The sequence below is a fragment of the Lepidochelys kempii genome, chromosome 11 (genome assembly GCF_965140265.1).
Source record: "Lepidochelys kempii isolate rLepKem1 chromosome 11, rLepKem1.hap2, whole genome shotgun sequence".
Lineage (NCBI taxonomy): Eukaryota > Metazoa > Chordata > Testudines > Cheloniidae > Lepidochelys > Lepidochelys kempii.
Genome location: NC_133266.1, coordinates 11,594,230 through 11,620,741, shown reverse-complemented (window position 1 = coordinate 11,620,741; position 26,512 = coordinate 11,594,230). Strand labels below are relative to the sequence as shown.

The 26,512-nt window shown below is 42.3% G+C and overlaps 1 protein-coding gene across 1 annotated transcript; it reads right to left on the bottom strand.

Annotated features, from left to right (window-relative positions):
* Positions 1 to 7,551: 7,551 nt before the first annotated feature.
* LOC140895254 (tetraspanin-7-like) lies at positions 7,552 to 24,230 on the bottom strand. Its single transcript, XM_073304693.1, has 9 exons — positions 24,156 to 24,230; positions 21,941 to 22,129; positions 20,885 to 20,886; positions 15,347 to 15,410; positions 14,514 to 14,588; positions 12,477 to 12,572; positions 11,286 to 11,435; positions 8,277 to 8,360; positions 7,552 to 7,674 (listed from the first exon to the last, which is right to left on the bottom strand). Exons 1-9 carry the CDS (start codon positions 24,228 to 24,230, stop codon positions 7,609 to 7,611), a joined length of 801 nt encoding a protein of 266 aa, XP_073160794.1. The 3' UTR covers positions 7,552 to 7,608.
* Positions 24,231 to 26,512: the final 2,282 nt, after the last annotated feature.

Below are 26,512 nucleotides of genomic sequence, written 5' to 3'. Positions count from 1 at the left end.
CAGAAGGTGACCTCCCTGGCTTTTGTGAGAAATAGTAATAACTTGAACTTTATTTTTAAAAATGAATAGTATATTCAGTGTTACATGCTAGTGACCAAATCCAGTCAAGTGGAAAGTTAGTAGGAAGAACATCCCATCTCAATATAATGTACTTTATGCCATTCTCTTCATACAGTAGATTTTTGTGGCTAAACATAGACCAAATGCTACTCTGCTGTAGCAGCATAAATGCTAGAATAACTCAGAGCAGAATTTGTTCCAGAATCTTCATTAGATAACTACAGATGCTTGCTGAATACCTGCCCCTGGGTTTTGCAGAAATCATCATATCATGACTACAATGATCATTTTAAAATTAATCCATGTCACTTAGAACAAGTTTTTAGACTAGCAGTAAACTTTCAGCCTTCATGATATCTGAAATATATTGTTCCTGTACTACTTAGTTTGCTTGGTCATATTTGTGGTTTACAGAAGTACAAGACATGTTTTGGGTATGTATGGAAACAAATGAGTTAATATAAGGATTTCTACCAAAAAACACAATCTACATGTTTTATATTAGTATAAACAGAATTATCCCTTAACTATTGATATGATAAATTGCAGCTTAATTACTGTGGCTGACAAGCATGAAGTTGCTCATCGACTGTTGAAGATATTCTCTGATGTGGAATATTGGCTGATCAATAATAGTAGGCAAAACCTATCAGAGAGGCTGGGGTATTCTTTGATTGGATTATAGTATCAAGTTTCACCAGCAATTAACATCAACACTAACATAGCAAAAAGGAAAAACAATAACTGTGTAAGCTATGTGGGCAGTTCAGATGAGGGTACAATCAGTTCCTCACTTAAGATAAAGTAATTGATCAAGCATTAACATTTACAGCAGGATGGTAAAAGTTTGTAAGAATAAATACAAGTAATTGTGACTCATTCATTGCAACTGCATGGTTTCTACAGTAGTTTGTTGCTAAAAGCAGGGACGGAGGGTGGGAGAAAGTTGAGCTGAAAATTGATGTAATCCTGGTATCAAATAATGATGCCTCAGTCTACAGTTAGTGCAAATAGCCTACCCCAGAACTGTCTTAAAAAGGAGTACTAAAACAATATCCTTGTTCAGTAGTAATAAGCTACAATGGTGCAAATACTGCCTGCTTCCTTTTCCCTAACCATTAAGAAATAGACTCATCCATATCACAACCTGCTGAAAGTTGCAAATGATGTAACTGTATATTTTGCTGAAAGAATATTTTCCACTGGAGATCAGAAATCAAATGCAGATACGACTTGCTTAGTTCCACAAATAACTAAAGCAGTGACTTAATCAGCATGTTTATTACTGTTACTATAATATAAAATGTATTACTGGTTAATGTACAGTAAGGCTGTGATGAATGGTCAGGATCACTTTCTTTTTTGAGGACTGGAGAAAACCAAATGCAATAACTATTTTCTTACTACCTCCCTATAGCTCTGACTTCTCAAAAATAAGTCAGTGGTGCAGTAAGTTTGTTGGCTAAAAGCTTCTTAGTAGGCTACATCAACCACCATTGTTTGGTTGTATCAGTTTTAGTTTTCCCAGTGTCTCCTTAAATATTTCTAGTAGGACTTTCTGAAGACACTTTTAGTCATCATTATGGAGAGGGAGATCCTGAGGTGGCATGTGAGGTATATAAGACATATCAATTTTGAAGGTTAGAATAATGAATCATGTTGACTAACAGGTTTGACAGCAGCTTCACACATTGAGTGGAAGACAGCAGTCTGCATTCACCCCTGAAACTGTCATGGTGGTTGTCTCTCCACACTGTGGGAAGATAGTAGAAAAATCAAGCTTTTTCTGTCTGAATACATATTGTTCGAGTAGCATAGCATAAGTGATTGGACACAGATTTGCTAGTCTCTTTACAGCAGTTTGGAGAGTGGCACTGACTAAGGTGTAAAGAAGACAATGAAGAACCGTGTAAATTCATAGGTGGTATAGAGTGTTTTTTACATCTGAACTTAAATCTAGGACTTCTGCCTCACTCAGAGATGGGGAATGGTGTGCTCTCTGACTACATAAAATGGAGGGATAATTCTAACCCTCATCTTTAGATTGTACATGGTGAAAAACAGATAATTTTGATAGGATTAGGGTGAGGGCTCGCTAATCTCTGACTGTCCCTTTGACATTACATAACTTGAAAATTAGGGCTGTCAATCACAGTTAATTCACACAACTCAAAAGTAATTGTGCTTAATCAGTTCTAATTGCACTGTTAATAGAATACCAACTGAAATGTATTAAATTTTGCCACATTTTCAAAAATATTGATTTAAATTAACACAGAATAAAGTGTACAGTGCTCACTTTATATTATAATATTTGCACTGTAAAAATGATAAATATTTTTCAATTAATTTCATACAAGTACCATAGTACAATCTCTTTATCGTAGAAGATTAGGGGTGGAAGAGACCTCACGAGGTCATTTAGTCCAAGCCTCTGCTCAAAGCAGGACCAGTCGCAACTAAATCATTCCATCCAGGCCTTAAAAACCTCTAAGGATAGAGATTCCACCACGTCCCTCGGTAACCCATTCCAGTGTTTCACCACCCTCCTCGTGAAATAGTTGTTCCTAATATCCAACCTTGCCCTCCGTCCCCCACTGCAACTTGAGACCACTGCTCCTTGTTCTATCATCTGCCACCACTGAGAACAGCCTAGCTCCACCCTCTTTGGAACTCCCCCTTCAGGTAGATGAACTTTGTCTACATCCTCTGTGTAGTGAGGGGCCCAAAACTGGACACTGTACTCCAAGATGTAGCCTCACTGGTGCCGAATAGAGAATAATCACTTCCCTCTATCTGCTGGCAATGCTCCTATTAATGCAGCCCAATGTGCTGTTAACCTTCTTGGCAACAAGGGCACACTTACCTCATATCCAGCTTCTCGCCCACTGTAATTCCCAGGTCCTTTTCTGCAGAACAGCTGCTTAGCCAGTCGGTCCCCAACTTGTAGCAGTGCATTCTTCCATCCTAAGTGCAGGATTCTGCACTTGTCCTTGTTAAACCTCATCAGATTTCTTTTGCCCAATCCTCCAATTTGTCTAGGTCACTCTGGACCCTATCCCTACCCTCCAGCATATCTACCTCTTCCCCCCAGCTTAGTGTTATCTGTGAACCTGCTGAGGGTGCAGTCCATCCCATCATACAGATCATTAATGAAGATCTGGAACAAAACCAGCCCCAGGACAGACCCCTGGAGCACTCCGCTTGATACTGGCTGCCAACTAGACATCGAGCCATTGATCACTACCCATTCAGCCTGATGATCTAGCCAGATTTCTATCTGCCTTATAGTCCATTCATCCAGTCCATACTTTAACTTGCTGGCAAGAATACTGTGGGAGACCGTATCCAAAGCTTTGCTAAAGTCAAGGTATATCAGGTCCACTGCTTTCCCCGTATCCATAGAGCCAGTTATCTCATCATAGAAGGCAATCAGGTTGGTCAGGCATGACTTGCCCTTGGTGAATCCATGTTGACTGTTCCTGATCACCTTTGTCTCTAAGTGCTTCAAAATGGATTCCTTAAGGACCTTCCTACTCCATGATTTTTCCAGGGACTGAGGTGAGGCTGACCTGTCTGTAGTTCCCCGCATTCTCCTTCTTCCCTTTTTTAAAGATGGACACTATATTTGCCTTTTTCCAATCGTCTGGGACCTCCCCTGATCACCACCAGTTTTCAAAGATAATGGCCAATGGCTCTGCAATCATATCAGCCAACTCCCTCAGCACCCTCGGATGCATTAGATCTGGCCTCATGGACTTGTGCATGTCCAGCTTTTCTAAATAGTCCTTAACTTGTTCTTTCACCACTGAGGGCTGCTCACCTCCTCCCCATACTGTGCTGCCCAGTGCAGCAGTCTAGGAGCTGACCTTGTCTGTGAAGACCGAGGCAAAAAAAGCATTGAGTACTTCATCTTTTTCCAAATTGGTCACGAGGTTGCCTCCCCCATTCAGTAAGGGTCCCATACTTTCCCTGACCTTTTAGTTGCTTACATTCCTGTAAAACCCCTTCATGTTACCCTTCACATCCCTTGCAAGCTGCAATTCCCAATTGTGCTTTGGCCTTCCTGATTACACCCCTGCATGCTTGAGCAATATTTTTATACTCCTCCCTATTCATCTGTTCAAGTTTCCGTTTTTAAGCTTCCTTTTTGTATTTAAGCTCACCAAAGATTTCTCTGTTAAGCCAAGCTGGTCACTTGCTATTTTTGCTATTCTTTCTACATACACATCAGGATGGTTTGTTCCTGTGCCCTCAATAAGGCTTCTTTAAAACACAGCCAGCTCTCCTGGACTCCTTTCCCCCCCCCGCCCCCCCATCATATTACCCTTCCAGGGGATCCTGCCCATCAGTTCCCTGAGGGAGTCAAAGTCTGCTTTTCTGAAGTCCAAGGTCCGTATTCTGCTGCTCTCCTTTCTCTCTTTTGTCAGGTGGCTGAAGCATGAAGGGACATATGAATCTTTAACGCTTCTGGCACATAAATATCTTGCAACGCCGGCTACAACAATGCCACACGAACACCTGTTCTCACTTTCAGGTAACATTGTAAACAAGAAGCAGACAGCATTATCGCCTGCAAATGTAAACAAACTTTTTTGTCTGAATGACTGGCTGAACAAGGAGCAGGACTGAGGTTCTGAAGTTCAGAAGTTCTGAACTTCTGAAGTTTTACAGTGTTTTATTTTTGAGTACAGTTATTTTTTTGTATATAATTCTACCTTTAAGTTCAACTTTTATGATAAAGAGATTGCATTACAGTACTTGTATGACGTGAACTGAAAATGCTGTTTTTTACAACACAAATATTTGTAATAAAAAAGTGTACAGTGCTCACTTTATAGTTGTTTTAATTAAAGTCTATATTCTAAAATGTAGAAATAAAAAAAATCATTCTATTGTTTTACAGTGCAATTAATCACAATTTTTTAATCACTTGCCAGCCGTAGTGAAAATTAAAGTTTACGTAAAGGATGAGCACATTATTGATCAGTTTCGTTCTTGTGCTCAAAGACACCACACTGTGGTGCATTAAAAATTCATCAAAAAAAAAATCCATTGCAAACAAATGGACCATGTAAGTACACTGTGGGCTGCTGCAGAGGCTGCATGGAAAAGTCTTCCATACAGCTTAGCTGCCTGCATAGGTAATGGAATAGTGTTCTGGGGCTTTCTAATCATGATTACAGAAGGCTATATCCCTTTTCAATAAGCTTGCACAGCCACATGATTTCTATGCAGAAATTATATAAACAAAGTAGTTTATTTATAGGTATTTTGCTTTCTTCCCTCCTCCAGAACATGGAATGATGGGTGAAGCATCTGAATTAGCATTGGAGGGCCTTGTGCAAGGTAGATTAAGATCCTTTTAAGAAATAGTTCATAGCTTCCTACCACCTGCATTCCACATTGCACAAGGAGGCCATGCTGAATTCCTTACCACTAGCTCTTGCTTATGGTTAAGAAATGTCATAGGAATTATTTATTTGAGCTCCTTGCTTTAAGAAGTCGGATATTCTACATTTGGTCTACAGAATGCAGCCATATTAGAAAGTCTGCAAATGTTGCATCAGTGCCACAATTAAAAACATTGCTCTGCTTGTGTTATCTCCCTTTCCCATCTTGACTATTTAAGTAAGCTCTTCACAACACAAAGGGTCAGACAGTGTAGAAGGCCTAGTCTGATTAGGTCCTGATCTCTAGTAGGGGCTCTTGACATTACTCTGTCTTTTCAAAGGTGTGTCTAGTTTTCTAGGAGCTGGTATGTTTGCTGTTTGTTGCTGCTCTCACCCGACTACAGATAATGCCTTCCAAAACTACTTCTTTTCTAGGTATGATTTAGACAAGTGAGTGATAGTTTGACATGGTCTCTACATTGGGGAAAAAATAGTCAAAAGTGAGGTTAACAGTCAAAATTCACACCCAGTTTCAACTTTGAAGAGATTCTATAAGATTATGAAAAGGCACATTCCACAATTGGGACGTTTGTTAAGTTATGCTACCTAGCAGTTTTATAGAAATGTGATTATTTAAGTTATTGCAACAGATTGGTAATTAAGGCATGAGATGGCAGAAAGTGACTGTAAGGAATGCCAATTGGCATTCCTACTTAAGAAAAATGAAGTTAGACTAAATAGTGACTTCAGTGATTCAGAATGCTTTTAAGACTTGGCCTGGCCTTCTTATTCCTTCAAGACATTGTTCATAGTCAGATTTCAAAGTCAGGCTGATGACAGAAGATAAGGCACAAGAAATTCTATTTATAAGCAGTTTAACTGTGCAGTTCATAAGCAAAGTGGCATTGGAAGTTTGGGAACCGTTGAAGATATAAAACAAAAATTTAGGACTTTCCTCCTACTGAGTTGGTGTGGGAGGGGAAGAGGGATAGCTCAGTGGTTTGAGCATTGGTCTGCTACACCCAGGGTTGTGAGCTCAATCCTTGAGGGCGCCATTTAGGGATCTGGGGCAAAAATCGGGGATTAGTCTTGCTTTGAGCAGGGGGTTGGACTAGACCTCCTGGGGTCCCTCCCAACCCTGATATTCTATGACTTACTAGAGTACATATACATGCTCATACCAGAAGTCAGGAACCTCCAATATGCCAGGTTTTATAAAGGTTGAATGGCTTAATACATTTTTGTAAAATGGGTGGCTGGAAAGTGAATTTCCCCCCAAAATGTCCTGTTACCACTTTGCAAACAGGTGATAAAACATGCTGCGATTCACTGGGTGGGGGTTTCTAGATTGTCATAGGATACTGTAAGTAAATAATCAAACTATGTTAATACTTTTATTTTGTCCATAGAAGGCAGACGAATCAATTTGATATCCTAATTCAAGAGATTTTTCCCAAGGCAGATGTAGCATTTCTGAAGGGAGACAATGGTAGCTGTGGATTGCAGAGAGAAGCTATGACAGCTGAGCTGTCAAAGTGTCTCCCCCTCACTTTGAGGGCACCACTGTTCGTTGTTATATGCAGAGGAGGAGAGTTGACTGATGTAGTACTATTAGACAAGTCATATGCAGTTAAATTTAATCCCCTCCTTCACATGCAGTAGTATATGGCAAGACTATCACTGCAGCACTCCTCAGGGAAAGGTTTTGGTTTGTTTTTTGTGTGTGCACACGCAAAAGCGTGCACAGGCCTCCTACAACCAAACCAACAATAAAAAATTCTTTCCTCACAGTCTGTTTTGGACAGCTAGTATAACTTAAGTAAAAGAAATTGAAATAGCCCTCAGCTAGGCATGTTTTTTTTACTAGTATGTGCTATAATCCCAACAAGTTTTTCCTGAACAAGACAGTTAATTTTCCACCCTTTCATTCTAACTTTGTAAAGGCAATTGAACCTTGAGCTTCTACAGTTGATATCTACCACCTCCTACCATGAAAGCTAGCAGTGTAACAGATATCCATCGCATCTCATGAAGACAGGTAATTCTTTTAATTGTTCAATTTATGCAACATAGCCTTTTAAGCATAGTCGGATCAAAAGACAAGTAAGGAAACTCATAAAATTCATATATTAAGTTGCACAATCATTCTGAAGGCTCACAAGTTCACATAATCTTCATTAAGTAGTCTCAGTAGCATGTAGCTAAATAAGATCCCAAGTAACTGAGGGGGAAGAAAAGGGTAGAGATAAGAAATTAAGCTTAACCTTGCTAGTGTTTAAAAGTAGTTTTTAAACAATTTACCCATACATTTTAATGGACCCATTGTTGGGAGAATACCATTTCACTGCAGATGGGATCCACTAATACTACTAGACCTAAAAATTCCTTTTTTGCCACGGCACTGATGCGTAGAACATTTGTGTAGATTTAACAGAATCATAGAAGATTAGGGTTGGAAGAGACCTCAGGAGGTCATCTAGTCCAACCCCCTGCTCAAAGCAGGACCAACACCAACTAAATCAAAGTTGTCTAGTGCACTGCTGCCATTCACACGTTAGTCAAAATATGACCAGTGCTTTCTCAGTCCATAGCTCAGTCAGTCATCACAAAGCAAGGGTGTAGTGGACCAAGTTTAAAGAGACTTGCTTCTTTCACAGGGTTAAATCATTTACTATCCAGTAACTTATGTGCTAATTTAAATCTGTTTAGTTTATTCTGCCTCAGTATTTCAGGTATTGAGCCTTGTACTTCTTCCCATGTTTCGTTTGCATGAGGACCACCACCTGCAGTTTGAAGACAAGACAGGCACTACACAATGTTTACCTGTGCAAATCCAACACTTATGCAGACCCCTCCAATAAGAGCAATATGTTCTTCAGCCCACTTCTTCAGCTTTTGAATGCATCCCTGGAGGGAGGGGGGAAAGAATGTTTGCTAATTACTGCATCTGGCATGTACATTGGAATCCAGTACCCATAAGAGTAGAAAGTGAACTGCATATAAATATGGTACCCCTTTTAGAAAGATCTATTACAATGGGTACAGCAGCCCCATTGTACCATCCATAAAAGAGATAATCCAAACTTTGTTGCAACTGTAACTGATCAAGTTTTATTAAAGATATTTATCAAAGAAAAGATGGCTTGCAAGAGACAAAAAATTGACAGTAATTAATAAGGCTACAATTTCAAATATAGAATATCAGGGTTGGAAGGGACCCCAGAAGGTCATCTAGTCCAACCCCCTGCTCGAAGCAGGACCAATTCCCAGTTAAATCATCCCAGCCAGGGCTTTGTCAAGCCTGACCTTAAAAACCTCTAAGGAAGGAGATTCTACCACCTCTCTAGGTAACGCTTTCCAGTGTTTCACCACCCTCCTAGTGAAAAAGTTTTTCCTAATATCCAATCTAAACCTCCCCCACTGCAACTTGAGACCATTACTCCTCGTTCTGTCATCTGCTACCATTGAGAACAGTCTAGAGCCATCCTCTTTGGAACCCCCTTTCAGGTAGTTGAAAGCAGCTATCAAATCCCCCCTCATTCTTCTCTTCTGCAGGCTAAACAATCCCAGCTCCCTCAGCCTCTCCTCATAACTCATGTGTTCCAGTCCCCTAATCATTTTTGTTGCCCTTTGCTGGACTCTCTCCAATTTATCCACATCCTTCTTGAAGTGTGGGGCCCAAAACTGGACACAGTACTCCAGATGAGGCCTCACCAATGTCGAATAGAGGGGAACGATCACGTCCCTCGATCTGCTCGCTATGCAGCTACTTATACATCCCAAAATGCCATTGGCCTTCTTGGCAACAAGGGCACACTGCTGACTCATATCCAGCTTCTCGTCCACTGTCACCCCTAGGTCCTTTTCCACAGAACTGCTGCCTAGCCATTCGGTCCCTAGTCTGTAGCTGTGCATTGGGTTCTTCCGTCCTAAGTGCAGGACCCTGCACTTATCCTTATTGAACCTCATCAGATTTCTTTTGGCCCAATCCTCCAATTTGTCTAGGTCCTTCTGTATCCTATCCCTCCCCTCCAGCGTATCTACCACTCCTCCCAGTTTAGTATCATCCGCAAATTTGCTGAGAGTGCAATCCACACCATCCTCCAGATCATTTATGAAGATATTGAACAAAACCGGCCCCAGGACCAACCCCTGGGGCACTCCACTTGACACCGGCTGCCAACTAGACATGGAGCCATTGATCACTACCCGTTGAGCCCGACAATCTAGCCAGCTTTCTACCCACCTTATAGTACATTCATCCAGCCCATACTTCCTTAACTTGCTGACAAGAATACTGTGGGAGACCGTGTCAAAAGCTTTGCTAAAGTCAAGAAACAATATATCCACTGCTTATACAAATTCTTATGGCTGAGAATTTACTACTGTTCAAGGAACAACAATTTTTAAAGTGAGAATTATTGCATAGTTAGGAAAGAAACAGACTAAAGATAGGGGGTGGAGGGGGGAGAAAAAGTCAGAGGGTGACCTCTGTGGTGCTTAAAGGTCCTACTGTCAAAAGCCCATGTTTGGATTAGCAAACCAGAAACAGTAGCATGAACAGACATGCTAGACGTGTAGACTCTAAGCACAGGGCAAATTCCAAAGTACAAACAATGGGATATCAAAAGAACTTCAGGCATAGGAAGAGGGATGGGGATTTTGATAGACTGGTTCCCCCTACTGAAAATAGTTTTTCCATAATTATGCACTTCCTTCCACCATGCAGTTTTTATAGCTGCCTAGTCAAAGGGATAGTGGAGAAGACAAGGTGATGCCAAATTAGAAAAGATCCAACTGACTCAGTTAAGCATAGCTTTAATTATAGGTAGTTCACCAGTTTTTTCAAGCATTACAGCAGGCAGAACCAAATGCCATTGCAATCCAGCAAAGTTTCCGAGCCCACTCGGCACAAAAATGATTTTGCTGATTGTTAGCTGCTTCAAATCGCATCATGCTTGCTTCCTCCATGCATATTTCAGCCTTCTAATATAGGCTAGTGCTGAAAAGTGAGGGATATATTTGGAGTGAAGAATTTCTTTGGTATACAAAATATTTTATGTAAGAGCCATTGGCTAGATTTAGAAATTCTGGTGTCAGTTTAGTTGTGAAGCAAGATTCTACACCTCCCCTATAAAAGTCTGGATGAGGGGGGCAAATGAGCATCAGTCATTTCACTGTTAAAATGGATCCCACCACCTCTAATAAGGTTACTTGAGCAATTGTCTGAACCGACCAGGAACAGAAATCCTAAGTGTTATTTTTATTCTACTTTTATCATTATATTGGTACTAAGAGAACAAGAGTTACCTTGTCACCTTTTTAGACAAGTTCACCTCCTGCACATTCAGCCACAGATATATACTTCTGGACCTCTCTCTTTAAAGAACGGGGAAGGCCTGTTCCATGCCTAGGGTGCTAGCTTGGGACTTGGGAGGTCTGGGTTCAGTTCCCTGGCCCCTGCCACAGATTTCCTGTGTGGTCTTGGGCAAGTCACTTTCTCTGTGCTACAGTCTCTCTCCCCATTTTACAGATTTGGAGGGGGAGAGGGTAGTGGTAATTCCCTACTTCAGAGAAGTGAATAGAAGATAATCTCAATATAGTTGAGAGGTACTACAGTAATAAGGGTATACAGATGCCTTAGACAGGTTTGTTCTAAAGGAATGCTTACCTGTTCTTCTGAAACAGCCAGCTGCATTATAGACAGAGGCTGTAGGCCATAGTTTTAGTAATTTAAAGTTTCCCCACTGAAGGTGACAGGAGCACTGACAAGTTGGCATCACATGCTACCTAGTAAGAGAATTTGTTGCTAGAGCTGAGGAGTAAAGATACCTGTTGGTTAATGTTAGCAGTATCGTTGCTTAGATTCATTCCACAACTTTTCGTTACCATCTTGCAGCAGCTATTTGGAACAGCTGAACTGAGAGATCCAAATGTAGTATTGAACCAGTCGGTGTAGTTCTGAGCACCACAGCACTGGAACTGGAACGAACAACAGTTTAAGTAAGTGAAATAGTGGAATTTTAAGCAAAAAAGATTTCTGCTACAGTGATTTTTGTAACACCCTGAGCCCAAGGCAGAGCTCTTAGGAAGACTTCCAAAGCTGTTCAGATTATTACAGTAGCAGCAGACAGTCCTGGGATGACAAGTTACCTTCCAGCTGGTCTATGTAAGTGGCCTACTTCCCAGTTCTAAAACAGATAGACCTGGTCAAGTTGTTAAGTGAGACTTATTCAAAGAGTTTGTCAGAAGCCATTACTTGCCTTCCCTTTGAGTTTTTAAGCTTTGTGGAATGCCTTTTTTATGCCTGGTTGCATTATTCATTGCAAAACAATCTAACAAATTATAGCATGTTTCTTTTGACTAGATCTTCATTGAGAGAACTCCTTAGGTTATTGTAGTTATAATTGATCATCATTCAGCGAGAGAGAGAGAGAGAGTTCAGATTCTTGCCAACGTGAGGCAAAGATCTTAGATTTCTTATGCTTTTGGTTTGAACACACATTAGTTCGGTTTAGTTTGTTAAATCTCAAGCCTAGACTTGTTTTCTAACCCTTCTGGAGGAAGCAAGATTAAGTCTATTCTTATTTACCCAAAATTAGACATGTTCTAGATATGAAGAGCATTCTTTTTAAATAGGATTTCAGTTAGTCAAGTCATCTTGCTTGGTGATCTCCTGTGGGAGAAGAACTCTCCCATCTCATTCTTTTATTACAACTTGGTTACACATGTCTAATGCAGTTGTACCAGCCCCAAGAAGCTGAACGAAACAAGTAGGATCACTTCATAGTTTGAGCAGAAGCAGATTCTGTACTTGAAATTCATTAACAGACTAACCAAAGCAAGATGTAGGTCTCTTATGAAGGGGGTAAGCAGAACAAATTTGGGGGCTTTAGATTAAGAGAAAGATGGAGAGCCCGCAGAAGTGACAGCCTCCATTTTTATGTGCCCTCAAAGGCATACAATACAAAGAAAGTTATAGTGAATTCCTCTATTCATTGTAGCATAGGAGAGATCACTTACATTCTCCTGTAGGTGGTCTATTCCTTTGGTTACTTGGGATTCTCTGTTATATTTGTCAAGAGTCTTCAGGAAGCTTCTCAGTAGGTTGTCATGCAGCTGTAAGTAAAGTAGAATTGGTTATATATGCATACAGAAGAGACGTAACTGTGGACAAGTTCCTGCACGCTGCATTGTCCTCCAGAGAATCATGGAAGTACTGGACCCACATAGCGTGCTATTTCTGGCAATGTGTTTTCACCACAAAAATGGCAACATTAACTAGAAGGGGTATTAAAGAATAAGTGATCTTTGAAAGCTCACTAGGAGACCTTGTATCAAACACAATATTTGCACTTGGAACCTTTCACATGCAAATTTCAAGATCAGACATTAAATTGAACTATTAGCCAGACATCCTGTCTCTGCACTGTTAGCCATATTTAAGTGCAAGTCCCAAGTCAAAAAAAGAACTTGTTCCATAAATTTCTCCATTTTGTGTGTGTGTGTGTGTGTGTATATGTGCACATACATCCCTAAATGCTTGTTATTGCTGAACACAAGACATTAGTCATGGCACAGACCGTTATGTAGTACTGATTCAATTTCTGCTAGTAGTGAGGCCTGCTGTGGACGAGTTTCTTTGCACCCCATTCTCAGCAGTTGGTTCATTGAGCACCTCTAAGCTCTGGTTCAGAGATGCTAGTGAGCATTGTCATTTCCCTAACTAGAAGGACAATTCTTAAGCTGCTGGAAGAAAAGTAGCCATCAGTCTTACAATTAACATTATGTGGCTTATGCAGTTCGAAAACATTTCCAGCCAGATTTAGACATGGGAGCATTGTTCTTTTTAAGGCTTCTGGTTTTGCTCAAGCCCATAATGAGTTCTAGCTATTTGACTGCTCCAGTAATACAGCCAAAATATATTTTTTTCTCCATACCGCCTCCTCCCAGATTCTATTTTGCATTTAGAAATAGCAGTGGTGATTTTGGACTTACATTTAGTTGAACATCATAATGGTAAAATATGTTTTCTTGGCAGAAGATGCGATATAAACATCTTTACCATTAGTTTCAGGTTATCCTTATAACTCTAGGGAATACCAATTCTAGTTAATACTGGAGATTAAATTTTAAGATCACCCTCGCTTCCAACCATAAGGAAAACCTAGCTGAGTTCGTAGGGAAGAATTAGAATTCTGCCAATATAAAAGTATTGCTTTGTATACTTCTATTTCGACACCTTTGCATTTGCTGATTTCCCGCTTGCCCCACCTGGTGAAGAGCCAGCTGCATGCTTGGTGTTTGGTTACCTCGAGTACTAGTGCTCTCTTTGACCTCCCCTTTAGAGAGGTTTTTCTCCATACTGTTTTATAGCTTTTAGTGGGCCAAGGCTTGAAGTTCTAGGTCTACCCATCTCCCTTCTCTCACCTGCAACCTATGCTAACACCAATCACTGGCAGTCTAGCATGCTGCCACTCAACCCAACTAGGTTTTCAGACCAATTTTAACTATGAAGCTTTGTCAGAGAAACCTGTGGAACTGTAACCTGCAAGTTATTATGCTAATACTTGGTGTCCTTACCTCCCTGGTCGCAATGGTGGCTACTGGTTCAGAAACTTCAATCTCATATGCAAAGCTTTCAGGTAGATACTTCAGCATGTGGTTATACTATAAAAGAGACTCGTGATTCCATAGGTTGTTGCTCCATCTGTCCCAATAAAATTCAACCTAGAATCCTGAAGTGTAGCTGTGATTTCATGGATCTCTAGTAACAGATATTCTACGTTTGGGATTAAACTATAGTAATGTTGCTGTATGGAGAAGAATTCAGTGCTAAAAAGTAGAGTCACTCAACTCAGCAAGTTAATTTTAGAGTTTTGTTGAGCAATTAGTGTGGCTTTTTATAGAAGAACTTCTTAACCATAAATACACTTTCAGCAAAGAAATCTGTGATGCCAACTGGGGTTCCTGGAAAGGACCCTGTACTTGAAACCTCTCACATAAAGAAAGCATGGTATTTGTTAGCACTACACATACTTTAAGTTTCCACACACCTACCTTCGCTCTGTAAGCATAGGCAGAGATGCCAACTATGATTTCAATCAAGAAGATAATCAGCAGCATGCCTGTGAACTAACAATAATAATTTCAGGTAGCATTCATCTTCTCACAATGCACAGTTAGCACACTCTTGTTTTAGATTAATCCAACCAAACATATCACTAGTCAGTGTTACATATACTATATCAAGAGGCACTGGCATCTTTACTTTGGTTTTATTTTTCCTTGCATCATCCCATAGCTCAATTTTAAATGTATATAAAATTGGAAGATCTATCATAGGAAATGTAAGCCTAAGGGGCCAGCACACTGTGCATCCATCCAAGTCACTTCTGGAAGTAATAGATTATGACAAATAATAAGATGCAAGTAAGTCAGTCACAAGTAGCCAGGTTGAGGGTGTTTGAACACATCCAGAAAGATTTCATGTCAACCCATAATTGTTAAGAGCTGCTATAGTTAGTGCAACTCAGCAAATATTCTGGGGATTGTGTAATTGTCTACAGTCAGATTTCTGTCTCAACTGCAATTAAGTTTTGTGGCATATGACAGACAATATTTTAAAGTTACTAGATGGCCTTAAAGGACTGCATTGTAGGTGTTCAGTCTTCACTAAAACCAAAAAAACATAAAAAACTGTATATTGTGACCAGATGCTTAACACGATTAACATTAACAACATGGGGAGAAGGACAAAGCCCAATATGAAGAAAATAGCTTAAAGAATATTTAGGTAGGATAGATGTATTCAAATTGGCAGGGCTTGATGACATTCAGCCAAGGATACTTAAGGAACTAGCTAAAGCAATCTCAGAACCATTAGCGATTACCTTTGACAGTGTATGGAGGACGGGGGAGGTCTCGGAGGATTGGAGAAGGGGAAACATTGTTCCTCTTTCTAAAGATAGGTACTGAGAGGACTTGTGAATTATAGACTGGTCAGCCTAACATCCATACCTGGAAAGATACTGGAACTAGTTATTAAACAGAAAAATTTGTGAGCACCTAGAGCAGGGGTGGGCAAACTACGGCCCGCAGGCCGAATCTGGCCCCTGAGGGCTTTGGAACCGGCCTGCGGGACTGCCCCCCGTGGTGCTGCAGGCCCCACGCCGTTCTCAGAAGTGGCCAGCACCACGTCCCTGGGGTCCTGGGTGGGGGTGGGGAGGACAGAGGGCTTCGTGTGTTACCCTTGCCTCCAGGTATCACCCCCCGCAGCTCCCATTGGCAAGGAACGGGGAACCACGGCCAGTGGGAGCTTCAGGGGAGGTACCTGGAGGCGTGGCAAGGGCAGCACGTGGAGCTCTGTGCGCCTCCCGCCCCCCAGCGGCTGCACAGGGACGTGGTTCCGGCTTGAAACCGGAGTGGCACGGCGTGGGGCCAGGGAAGGCATGCAGGGAGCCTGCCCTGGCCACGGTGCGTGCCGCTGCCACCCCAGAACTGCTTTAGGTAAGCGGTGCTGGGCCAGAGCCCGAACCCCTCCCCCCTCCCCAACTCCCTGCCCAGAGCCCCCTGCTGCACCCCAATTCCCTGCCCAGAGCCCCCTGCTGCACCCCGCGCCCCTCCTGCACCCCAACCCCCTGCTGTCCCGCTGCATCCTGAGCCCCCGTGCACCCCAACCCGCTGTCCTGAGTCCCCTGCACCCCCATGCACCCTAACCGCCTGCCCTGAGCCCCTGCCGCACCTTGCACCCCAACCCCCTGCCCTGAGCCTACTGCTGCACCCCACACCCCTCCTGCCCCCCAACCCCCTTCCCTGAGCCCCCTGCCCTGAGCCCCCTGCTGCACCCCAGCCTCCTGCCCTGAGCTCCCTCCCCTCCTGCACCCCAGCCCCCTGCCCTGAGACCCCTCATACATCCCGCACCCCTTCTCTGTCCCAATCCCTTGCCCTGAGCCCATTCCTGCACACTGCACCCCCTCCCACACCCTGCACTCCCTCCCACACTCCAACCCCTGCCCTGCATACAATTTCCCCACCCAGATGTGGCCCTCGGCCCAAAAGGTTTGCCCACCCCTGACCTAGAGATAGTAGAATTGTAGAGGAAAAGCCAACAGGGATTTTTCAAGAACAAATCATGCCAAACCGGCCTAATTTCCTCCTTTGACAGGGTTACTGGCCTAATGGATAGGGGAGAGCTGTAGATGGGATTTATCTGGGTTTTAATAAAGCTTCTGACACAGTCCCACATGACACTCCTAAGAAAATTCAGGAAATATGGTCCAAATGAAATGACTATAAGGTGAGTGAACAACTGGTTGAAAAGCCATACTCAGTAGTTATCAATGGTTGTCTGTCAGACTAGAAGGACAGATCAAGTGGAGTCCTAAGCTGGGTCCAGTACTGTTTAAATGTTTTCATTAATGACTGATAATGGAATGGAAAATATGCTGAAGATTTGTAGATCTTTCGGAGGCAGGGGCAAGCACTTTGGAGGACAGGATTAGAATTCAAAGTGACCTTGACAGTTTGGAGAAGCAATATATAGTCAAGTGCAAAGCACAACACTTAGGAAGGAGAAGAATAACCACCACCAACTACAAAATGGGAAATAACTAGCTAGGCAAGAGTACTGCAAAAAAGGATCTGGAAATTATAGTGGATCACATACTGAATGAATACAAGTGAACAAGTGATATGCAATTGCAAAAAAGGCTAATAGTCTGGGATGTATTAACAGGAGTGTCATAAAATAGACATTGGAAGTTATTGTTCTGCTCTACTTGGCACCAGTAAGGCCTCAACTGGAATACTGTGTCCAGTTTTGGGCACCATGCTTTAAGAAAGATGTGAATAAATTGGGGAGTCCAGAGGAGAGCAACAAAAATGATAAAAAAGGTTTTGAAAACCTGACCTATGAGGAAAGGTTAAATAAAACTGGGCATGTTTTGTCTTGAGGAAAAAAAAAAAAAAAAGAGACTGTGCATGGGTCTAACAGCCCTTAACATATTTGAAGACTTAACCAAAGGACTGTGTTCAATTGTTCTCCATGTCCACAGAAGTAGTAGGACAAGTAGTAATAGGCATAATCTGTGGCAAGAACATAAGAACGGCCATACTGGGTCAAACTAAAGGTCCATCCAGCCCAGCATCCTGTCTACCGACAGCGGCCAATGCCCCAGAGGGAGTGAACCTAACAGGTAATGAACAAGTGATCTCTCGCCTGCCATCCATCTCCACCCTCTGACAAACAGAGGCTAGGGACACCATTCCTTACCCATCCTGGCTAATAGCCATTAATGGACTTAACCTTCATGAATTTATCCAGTTCTCTTTTAAACCCTGTTATAGTCCTAGCCTTCACAACCTCCTCAGGCAAGGAGTTCCACAGGTTGACTGTGCGCTGAGTGAAGAAGAACTTCCTTTTGTTTGTTTTTAACCTGCTGCCCATTAATTTCATTTGGTAGCCCCCTAGTTCTTACATCATGGGAACAAGTAAATAACTTTTCCTTATTCACTTTCTCCACACCATTCATGATTTTATATACCTCTATCATAGCCCCCACCCTCCCCCAGTCTACTCTTTTCCAAGCTGAAAAGTCCTAGCCTCTTTAATCGCTCCTCATATGGGACCTGTTCCAACCCCCTAATCATTTTAGTTGCCCTTTTCTGAACCTTTTCTAATGCCAGTATATCTTTTTTGAGATGAGGGGACCACATCTGTACGCCGTATTCAAGATGTGGACGTACCACAGATTTATATAAGGGCAATAAGATATTCTCCATCTTATTCTCTATCCCATTTTTAATGATTCCTAACGTCCCGTTTGCTTTTTTGACTGCTGCTGCACACTGTGTGGACATCTTCAGAGAGCTATCCATGATGACGTCAAGATCTTTTTCCCGATTAGTTGTAGCTAAATTAGCTCCCATCATATTGTATGTATAGTTGGGGTTATTTTTTCCAATGTGCATTATTTTACATGAAATTTCATTTGTCATTTTGTTGCCCAATCACTTAATTTTGTGAGATCTTTCTTAAGTTCTTCACAGTCTTCTTTGGTCTTAACTATCTTGAGCAGTTTAGTATCATCTGCAAACTTTGCCACCTCTCTCCAGATCATTTATGAATAAGGTGAATAGGATTGGTCCAAGGACTGACCTTTGGGGAACACCACTAGTTACCCCTCTCCATTTTGAAAATTTACAATTTATTCCTACCCTTTGTTCCCTGTCTTTTAACCAGTTCTCAATCCATGAAAGGATCTTCCCTCTTATCCCATGACAACTTAATTTACTTAAGAGCCTTTGATGAAGGACTTTGTCAAAGGCTTTCTGGAAATCTAAGTACACTATGTCCACTGGATCCCCTTGTCCACATGTTTGTTGACCCCTTCAAAGATCTCTAATAGATTAGTAAGACATGATTTCCCTTTACAGAAACCATGTGGACTTTTGCCCAACAATTTATGTCCTTCGATATGTCTGACAATTTTATTCTTTACTATTATTTCAACTAATTTGCCTGGTACTGACGTTAGACTTACTACTCTGTACTTGCCAGGATCACCTCTAGAGCCCTTTTTAAATATTGGCGTTACATTAGCTATCTTCCAGTCATTGGGTACAGAAGCTGATTTAAAGGACAGGTTACAAACCATAGTTAACAGTTCTGCAATTTCACATTTGAGTTCTTTCAGAACTCTTGGGTGAATACCATCTGATCCCAGTGACTCGTTACTCTTAAGTTTCTCAATTAATTCCAAAACCTCCTCTAGTGACACTTCAATTGTGACAATTCTTCAGATTTGTCACCTACAAAAGACAGATCAGGTTTGGGAATCTCCCTAACGTCCTCAGCCGTGAAGACTGAAGCAAAGAATTCATTTAGTTTCTCTGCAATGACTTTATCATCTTTAAGTGCTCTTTTTATATCTTGATCATCCAGGGGCCCCACTGGTTGTTTAGCAGGCTTCCTGCTTCTGATATACTTAAAAACAGTTTGTTGTTACCTTTTGAGTTTTTGGCTAGCTGGTCTTCAAACTCTTTTTTGGCTTTTCTTATTACATTTGTACACTTAATTTGGCAGCGTTTATGTTCCTTTCTATTTACCTCACTAGGATTTGACTTCCACTTTTTAAAAGATGCCTTTTTATCTCTCACTGCTTCTTTTACATGGTTGTTAAGCCACAGTGGTTCTTTTTTTAGTTCTTTTACTGTGTTTTTTAATTTGGGGTATACATTTAAGTTGAGCCTCTATTATGGGGTCTTTGAAAAGCATCCATGCAGCTTGCAGGGATTTCACTCTAGCCACTGTACCTTTTAATTTCTGTTTAACTAACCTCCTCATTTTTGCCTAGTTCCCCTTTCTGAAATTAAATGCCACAGTGTTGGGCCGTTGAGGTGTTCTTCTCACCACAGGAATATTAAATGTTATTATATTATGGTGTCTATTTCCAAGCAGTCCTGTTATAGTTACCTCTTGGACCACATCCTGTGCTCCACTCAGGACTGAATCAAGAGTTGCCTCTCCCCTTGTGGGTTCCTGTCCCAGGTATTTTTTGGAGGAATTATATGATCCTAGGTTTGATTCTTGTGGCTTTATGCTTATGAATGTTACAACCTCTCCCTTTCCTTCCTGCCTTACAAATATTCCCATTAGGAGGGGTTCTGTTTCCTGCTTAATTCCAAAGTCTCCTTTGCAGTCTGCCAATTTAATTCTTATTGGAGTAAGATGCTACTTTGGTTACCCATTGGAGTGATCAAATATTTAGAACATAGTAGTTTGCTAACAAACTAGCCACCGGCATCTAGATGCCATTGTCTGCTATAGAGTCCAGGGACCCATATTTCCAAGCCACATTTCCCAGAGAATGCTCATTTAAAAAACAAAAAAGTGATTTCCTTCAGCTTAAGTGAAGTTTGAGTATTTAGGGCCCAAACCCACAAAAACTCTGCATCTCTCCTCCTAGAGTCAGGACCTATATATGCTGGCCAGGTCATCCAATTTTGTTTACAGTGCTTAGTACTTAAGACACACTGTTCAAGAAAAATGTAAGATACATGAAAACTTTTTTGTAACTACTATTACATGTAACAGCTATAAGTTCAATAGCTGATATTTGGCTTGTTCTTTCCAAAACTAGGAGGTTTATTTCAGAAGCTGATTTGGCTACAGCTGTAGTCTGCTGCTTCTATTGATTTGAGGGACTTAGAAGGTCCTGTCTTCTAAGAAATGTGCTCAACTCCTAGTGGCATTAGTGGAAAGAGAGACCCCATAATAGGCAGGAAAGGAACTGTAGGATGGTAAACCCAGTATGTGGAGAGTGAGCAAGGAGAGGAAAGAGGTAACCTAGTACTTTGCATATTTGTTATAGACAACAGGATTGTTTAAACTACTAAAATAGCCCTGGAAATCAATGGGCAACATCAACATCTGTACAGACCACTGCGTATATTGTTCTATTGTTTTTGAACATCAGAATTGCACACTGGTTTCAATGGAAAGTTGTGCTGCAAAAAGATGTCTGCAGCATCTGAATCAACACCGTGCATGGGGGGAAAAAAAAGCTTCCCCACATAAGAGGATTAACCCAAGTATGCTGAACTCCCAAATCCATATTTAGGCAAAGCTTAAGTGTCAGGTAGACACAAATCCCACTGAAGTCAATAGGAGATGCACATCCTCAGCAATTTTGAAAAGAATCAAGTTATTCATTTAGTGCCAGAAAATGACTTGAGCAGTCTAACTTAGAATCATAGAATCATAGAATATCAGGGTTGGAAGGGACCCCAGAAGGTCATCTAGTCCAACCCCCTGCTCGAAGCAGGACCAATTCCCAGTTAAATCATCCCAGCCAGGGCTTTGTCAAGCCTGACCTTAAAAACCTCTAAGGAAGGAGATTCTACCACCTCCCTAGGTAACGCATTCCAGTGTTTCACCACCCTCTTAGTGAAAAAGTTTTTCCTAATATCCAATCTAAACCTCCCCCACTGCAACTTGAGTGCTCATGTTTGAAAAGTTTGGCTGTAGCCCTTTAGAAGCTAACTTTTTGCCATTATCCCGTCCCACTAAAGTAACTGCACTCAGCTCAGAGACTGGAGTGTTAGTTTTATATATAAAATTCAGAATCTGGGTAGCCCTGCAACTTGAATGAGCGATATACTTGTTTGTTCTCCAATAATTAGCCCTTTCACACTCATAAGCACTGGCAAGTCAGTTCCCAAACATGTTACATTTGAGATAAAAGCTTATTTCACTTCACCCTATAGTACCACCTTAACCTTCAGAGATTTGTAAACCAACATCAGATGCATCAGTGTTAGAAGGCAGGTGTGGACAGTGCAGAAGTGAGTATGTGGGGTTCAGCAAGGCACCCTCAACATATAGCCACTGCTTTCACCCTATTGCTTAAGGAATATTTCTTTAACCTCTGAAATTTACACTCTAGAGCCCACATAGACAAGACATCAAGCTAAAGATGGTTTACCACTTTGATCATCGTATGACTGGACTTCAGTATGGCAATTGCACCAAAGGCTGAGACAGAGATGATCACACCACCAACAATGGTGATAATCACAGGGACACCAGACGAGGTTTCATTCACCAACACGAAAGCATCATGGAGTTTCATCTGAACAGAGACTCCTATGCACAGGAGCACAACCCCAGAAACCTGGAAGGAGTAGGGGGAGAGAGCAGATAACATTAAAGTCTGTCAGATAGGAACAATCTGAATGATCAAAGATCCTTTATCAAAATGTAGCTCCCAATAGCCATCAGCCCACTGAAGAGACTACAATACAAGAATCCTCTTTGAAGAGATTTTACTTGTTGGTATCTCATGTTGAGCACAATGGAACATCATGCTATTTGTTCAAGGCAATAGTCACAGTAGTTTCCAGCTCTACAATGAGGCCCATCTCCAAGTGTACCATAATAGCAAGTTGCGCCTTTCATAGACTTTGGAGGGATGGGTGGGGGAGGAAAAGAGGCAGGGCATCCAAGTCTGCTTCTGGCTAGGTCTGTCTACACCTTCAACATTGAGTCAATCCCTCTTGACTACCCTAGCTTGAATGAAAGCAGCCAGACTGTGAAACAACACCTGAGCTGCACTGTGGTTGTGTTAGCAGCTAATGAGTTGGGCTAACTCCAGCTGTAGCCTGCACTGCTTCTGGGGCCAGGTAATTCAATTTAGGCCACCATGATCACACACAAGAATCCTTGAATGGAGATGGGCTTGCATTGGGGCAACACTTAAGTTAACGCTGCAGTAAAGACATTCCATTGCCTCTCTCAAGCATATGGGAATGGACAGAACAAGACTTGTTGAGAGACTCCTCTAAGCAAGATTGGTGGAGTCAGCAGTGGTCACTGACAAAGTGAACTGCAACAAGAGTTGGACTTTTGACATCAGTTGTTCTAAAGTAGTGAGCAGCTCCCATCTTCCCCATTTTAGTTAAAGGTGGGAAGGAGTGTAGGTTAGGAAAGGGATAGGGAAATGCCTCCTATTATATAACAAGGATCCCTCCAACCAAGAAAGAACCACCTTTAAACAGATCGGAGAGGGAGTCCCTTACAGTCTAAGAGGAGAAAGAGAGAAGACGACTTTTAAGAATATCTACCCTTGAGACACACACAATAGCTGATTAGGTCCTCCTCTCTCAGCATGAAACCAGACTTGTAACTAACAAAGATTCCTATTTTAAAAAAAGTAGGTTTATATGTAAGGCTATGGTAACATAGCGTCTTTCTTTACTCTTGTTGGAAAACCGCCTCCAGAATGTTGCTGTTTAAAGTTTGCGTGTGATTAACTGCTTTCTCTGGCGAGAGATTAGTTTTTCACACTAGTAACTGGTTAATTACACAAACCAAAACAAGACTTTCAAATACTCAACTCTTGGGAAATAAGCAGGTCAAGCTTTAATACACAGTTTAAAATAGATCAGCTTCATTTTCCGCCAGGCCCCGTAAAGGAAAAAAGTGCCTTCCTAATAGTCTTGAATCCTCTTTAAATCAGGTTCAGAGTTGATATAACTGGTGGAAGCCACTCATTTAACAACAAACTACTGGAGGATAAAAACTAGAAGTAGTATCCTAGACAAGCAACTAACTGAAAACTTTAAAAAAAACAAAACAAAACAAAAAAACCAACCAAACAACCACCCAGCACATCACCTACAAAATAAATAAATCCTTGTTACAGTGAATCACTCTAATGCTATAGCATCACTATTATAAAATATAGTACTTTGTATCACTACTATATATACACACACACACTAAGAGAAATTGAGACATATATACACACACACACACTCACCCTACAAACCCATAATTACAGAGCATCCAATGCAATAATAAAAACTGTTAGGAGAACAAAAAAACATCACCACCACAAAACAAAACAAAACCCACAGAACGAACAAAAGCCCAACAACAAATGACTACATAGGATTAGAAGAAACATTAAGACTTGATTAGCATTTCCTATTACACACTTCAAAATTAATCTTAACATTCATCTAGGAGTTATATATTATTATCAAACTAAAAAGGTATACATAAATAGTTATATTTTTCATTGAATTCATTAGTGTGATAAACATAACTTTTCAGATGACAAGAAGTTTCTTAAAAAGTTAATCAAGATCCAAACAGGATTAAACAAAAGATAAGTCAAAAGATAGTAAAAATCTTACCCAATAAAACAAATCAATAAAATATAAGCAAACTTTAATTAATATTAGCTTCTTGCTAGAATCTATTTTCCTCATTTTGCCAGCTAACCACTAGACCATTCCTGCTAGAAACATCACAAGAGACAGAAATAATATTTCTGATATGGGTTTGTAATTGCCACCCTTGTCAGCAATTTAAATCTAGTTCTGTTCTTATTGGCAAATTTCAATTAGATTAAAGATCCACAGGTGTAATTGTTAAGGACCACATTCTGACATGCTTATGCGCCTATTGAGTAATACATTACTCTGTCAGTACCCCCATTGGTTCCAACAGGAATACTCAAGGAATAAGATACTACATATGGGGAGAAAGGGTATCAGAATTTGCCCTTATGTACTAGCTACATCAGAGGTGGGCAACCTACGGCCCGTGGGCCACATCCAGCCTGTGGGACCATCCTGCCCAGCCCCTGAGCGTCTGTCCCCGGAGGCTCACCCCTGGCCCCTCCCCCGCTCTTCCCCTTCCCCCGCAGCCTCAGTGCTCCAGGCTGCTCCGCGTAGGAATGTGCTACTGGTAGCAGTTATGAAGAGCAATTTACTACAACACCGGCGCAATGCTCTGGGCGGCAAGGCTGTAGCGCAGCCAGCCACCATTGCTCTGTGCTGCACGGTAAGGGGTCAGGGAATGGGGGGGTTGGATAGAGGGCAAGGCAGTTCGGGGTGGTGGTCAGGGGTGGAGATGTGGATGGCGTCGGGGCAGTCAGAGGGCTGGGAACATGGGGGGTTGAATGGGAACAGGAGTCCCGGGGGGCAGTCAGGAAGGGGGGATGTGGTGGTGGGGGGCAATCGGGTTCTGGGGGCGGTCAGGGAGCGGGTGTGTGTGTGTGGAGGATGGGGTAGGGGTCCTGTGGACGCCATCAGGGAACGGGGGGGTTGGATGGGGCAGGAGTCCCGGGAGGGGAGGGGCATCAGCAGATGAGACGCAAGTGGGGGGGCAGATATGGGGCAGGGTTACAGCCTGGCACAGCCTCCCCTAACCAGCCCTCCATACAATTTCTGAAACCCGATGTGGCCCTCAGGCCAAAAGGTTTGCCTGCCCCTGAGCTACATACAAAAAGCAAAATGGGTTCCCAGCAATCAGACATTTTCCTTTTAAAGGTGCAGTGGGAAGTATTTCAATTTGTTTCTGTCTCTCTACAACAGAGGTGGGCACTCCAGGCCCATGCCACTTCCCGCAGCCCCCACTGGCCTGGAGCGGCGAAAGGCAGCCAGTGGGAGCCGCAATGAACCGAATCTGTGGACACAGCAGGTAAACAAACTGGCCCAGCCCGCCAGGAGGCTTACCCTGGTGGGCCAGATGCCAAAGGTTGCTGATCCCTGCCTTAGACTCTGATCCATCAAAAGCTAGCATGTGAGGCAGGAAGCCACTTCAGCTAGCCAATAGGATGCCAACCAGAGGGGTGTGTGCTAAGGTCCACCCCTCTCATGGAGATAAGTGGCTAAGTCCAGACTTCAGGAAGACACCTGTCTCTGCTTGCAAATCCACTAATAGGAACGGGCTGCCTAAACTGCTTCTTGCAGAAATGAGTTAGCTACTGGCCTCACTCTACACAAAATGGCTCACGGAGGAGGAGCCCACCTTATAATTTTTATCCCAGTAGTTAGAGCACTCACCTGGGATGTGGGAGACCCAGGTTTAATTCCCCCCCTTCACTACCAGAGAAGGCAGGGATTTGAACAAGGAATCTCCTACCTCTCAGGGATGGTTGAGCTAAGCACTGAACTAAAGGATATTCTGATAGGGACTACTTTCTGTCTCTCCGTTTGAACCTGTTCCATTGTAGAGTAAATAAGGAAAGAGTGGTTGGCATTGGGGGATTGGGTCTCCTACCTCCTAGATGGGTGTCCCAATCACTGAACTATTCATAGAATCACAGAAGCATTCTCACTCCACTCTTCTCTCTCTGGCCCAATGACTGTTCCCCTGTGGATAAGTACTTAAATAGTCAGGGAGAACAGAGACTGCTAGGAGTGAGCAGGCTCCAGCAGAGTCCTGGGACGTGGGACAAAGGGTATGTCTACACAGCAACTAGACACTCAGGCTCGCAGGGCTCAGGCTGATTCATTGTTGTGTAGGCTTCCAGGCTCAGGCTAGAGCCTGGGCTCTAGATCCCTGTGATGTGGGAGGGTCCCAGAACTCAGACTCCAGCCTGAGCCCGGAAGCCTACACATCAATGAAACAGCCCTGCAGGCTGGGCCCCACGAGCCCGAGTCAACTGGCAGGGGCCAGACATGGGTTTCTCGTTGCTGTGTAGATATTCCCTTAGACTTCAGCAAGAAATGGCTGGGAGTGGCCTGCTAAAGCAGGAGAGCCC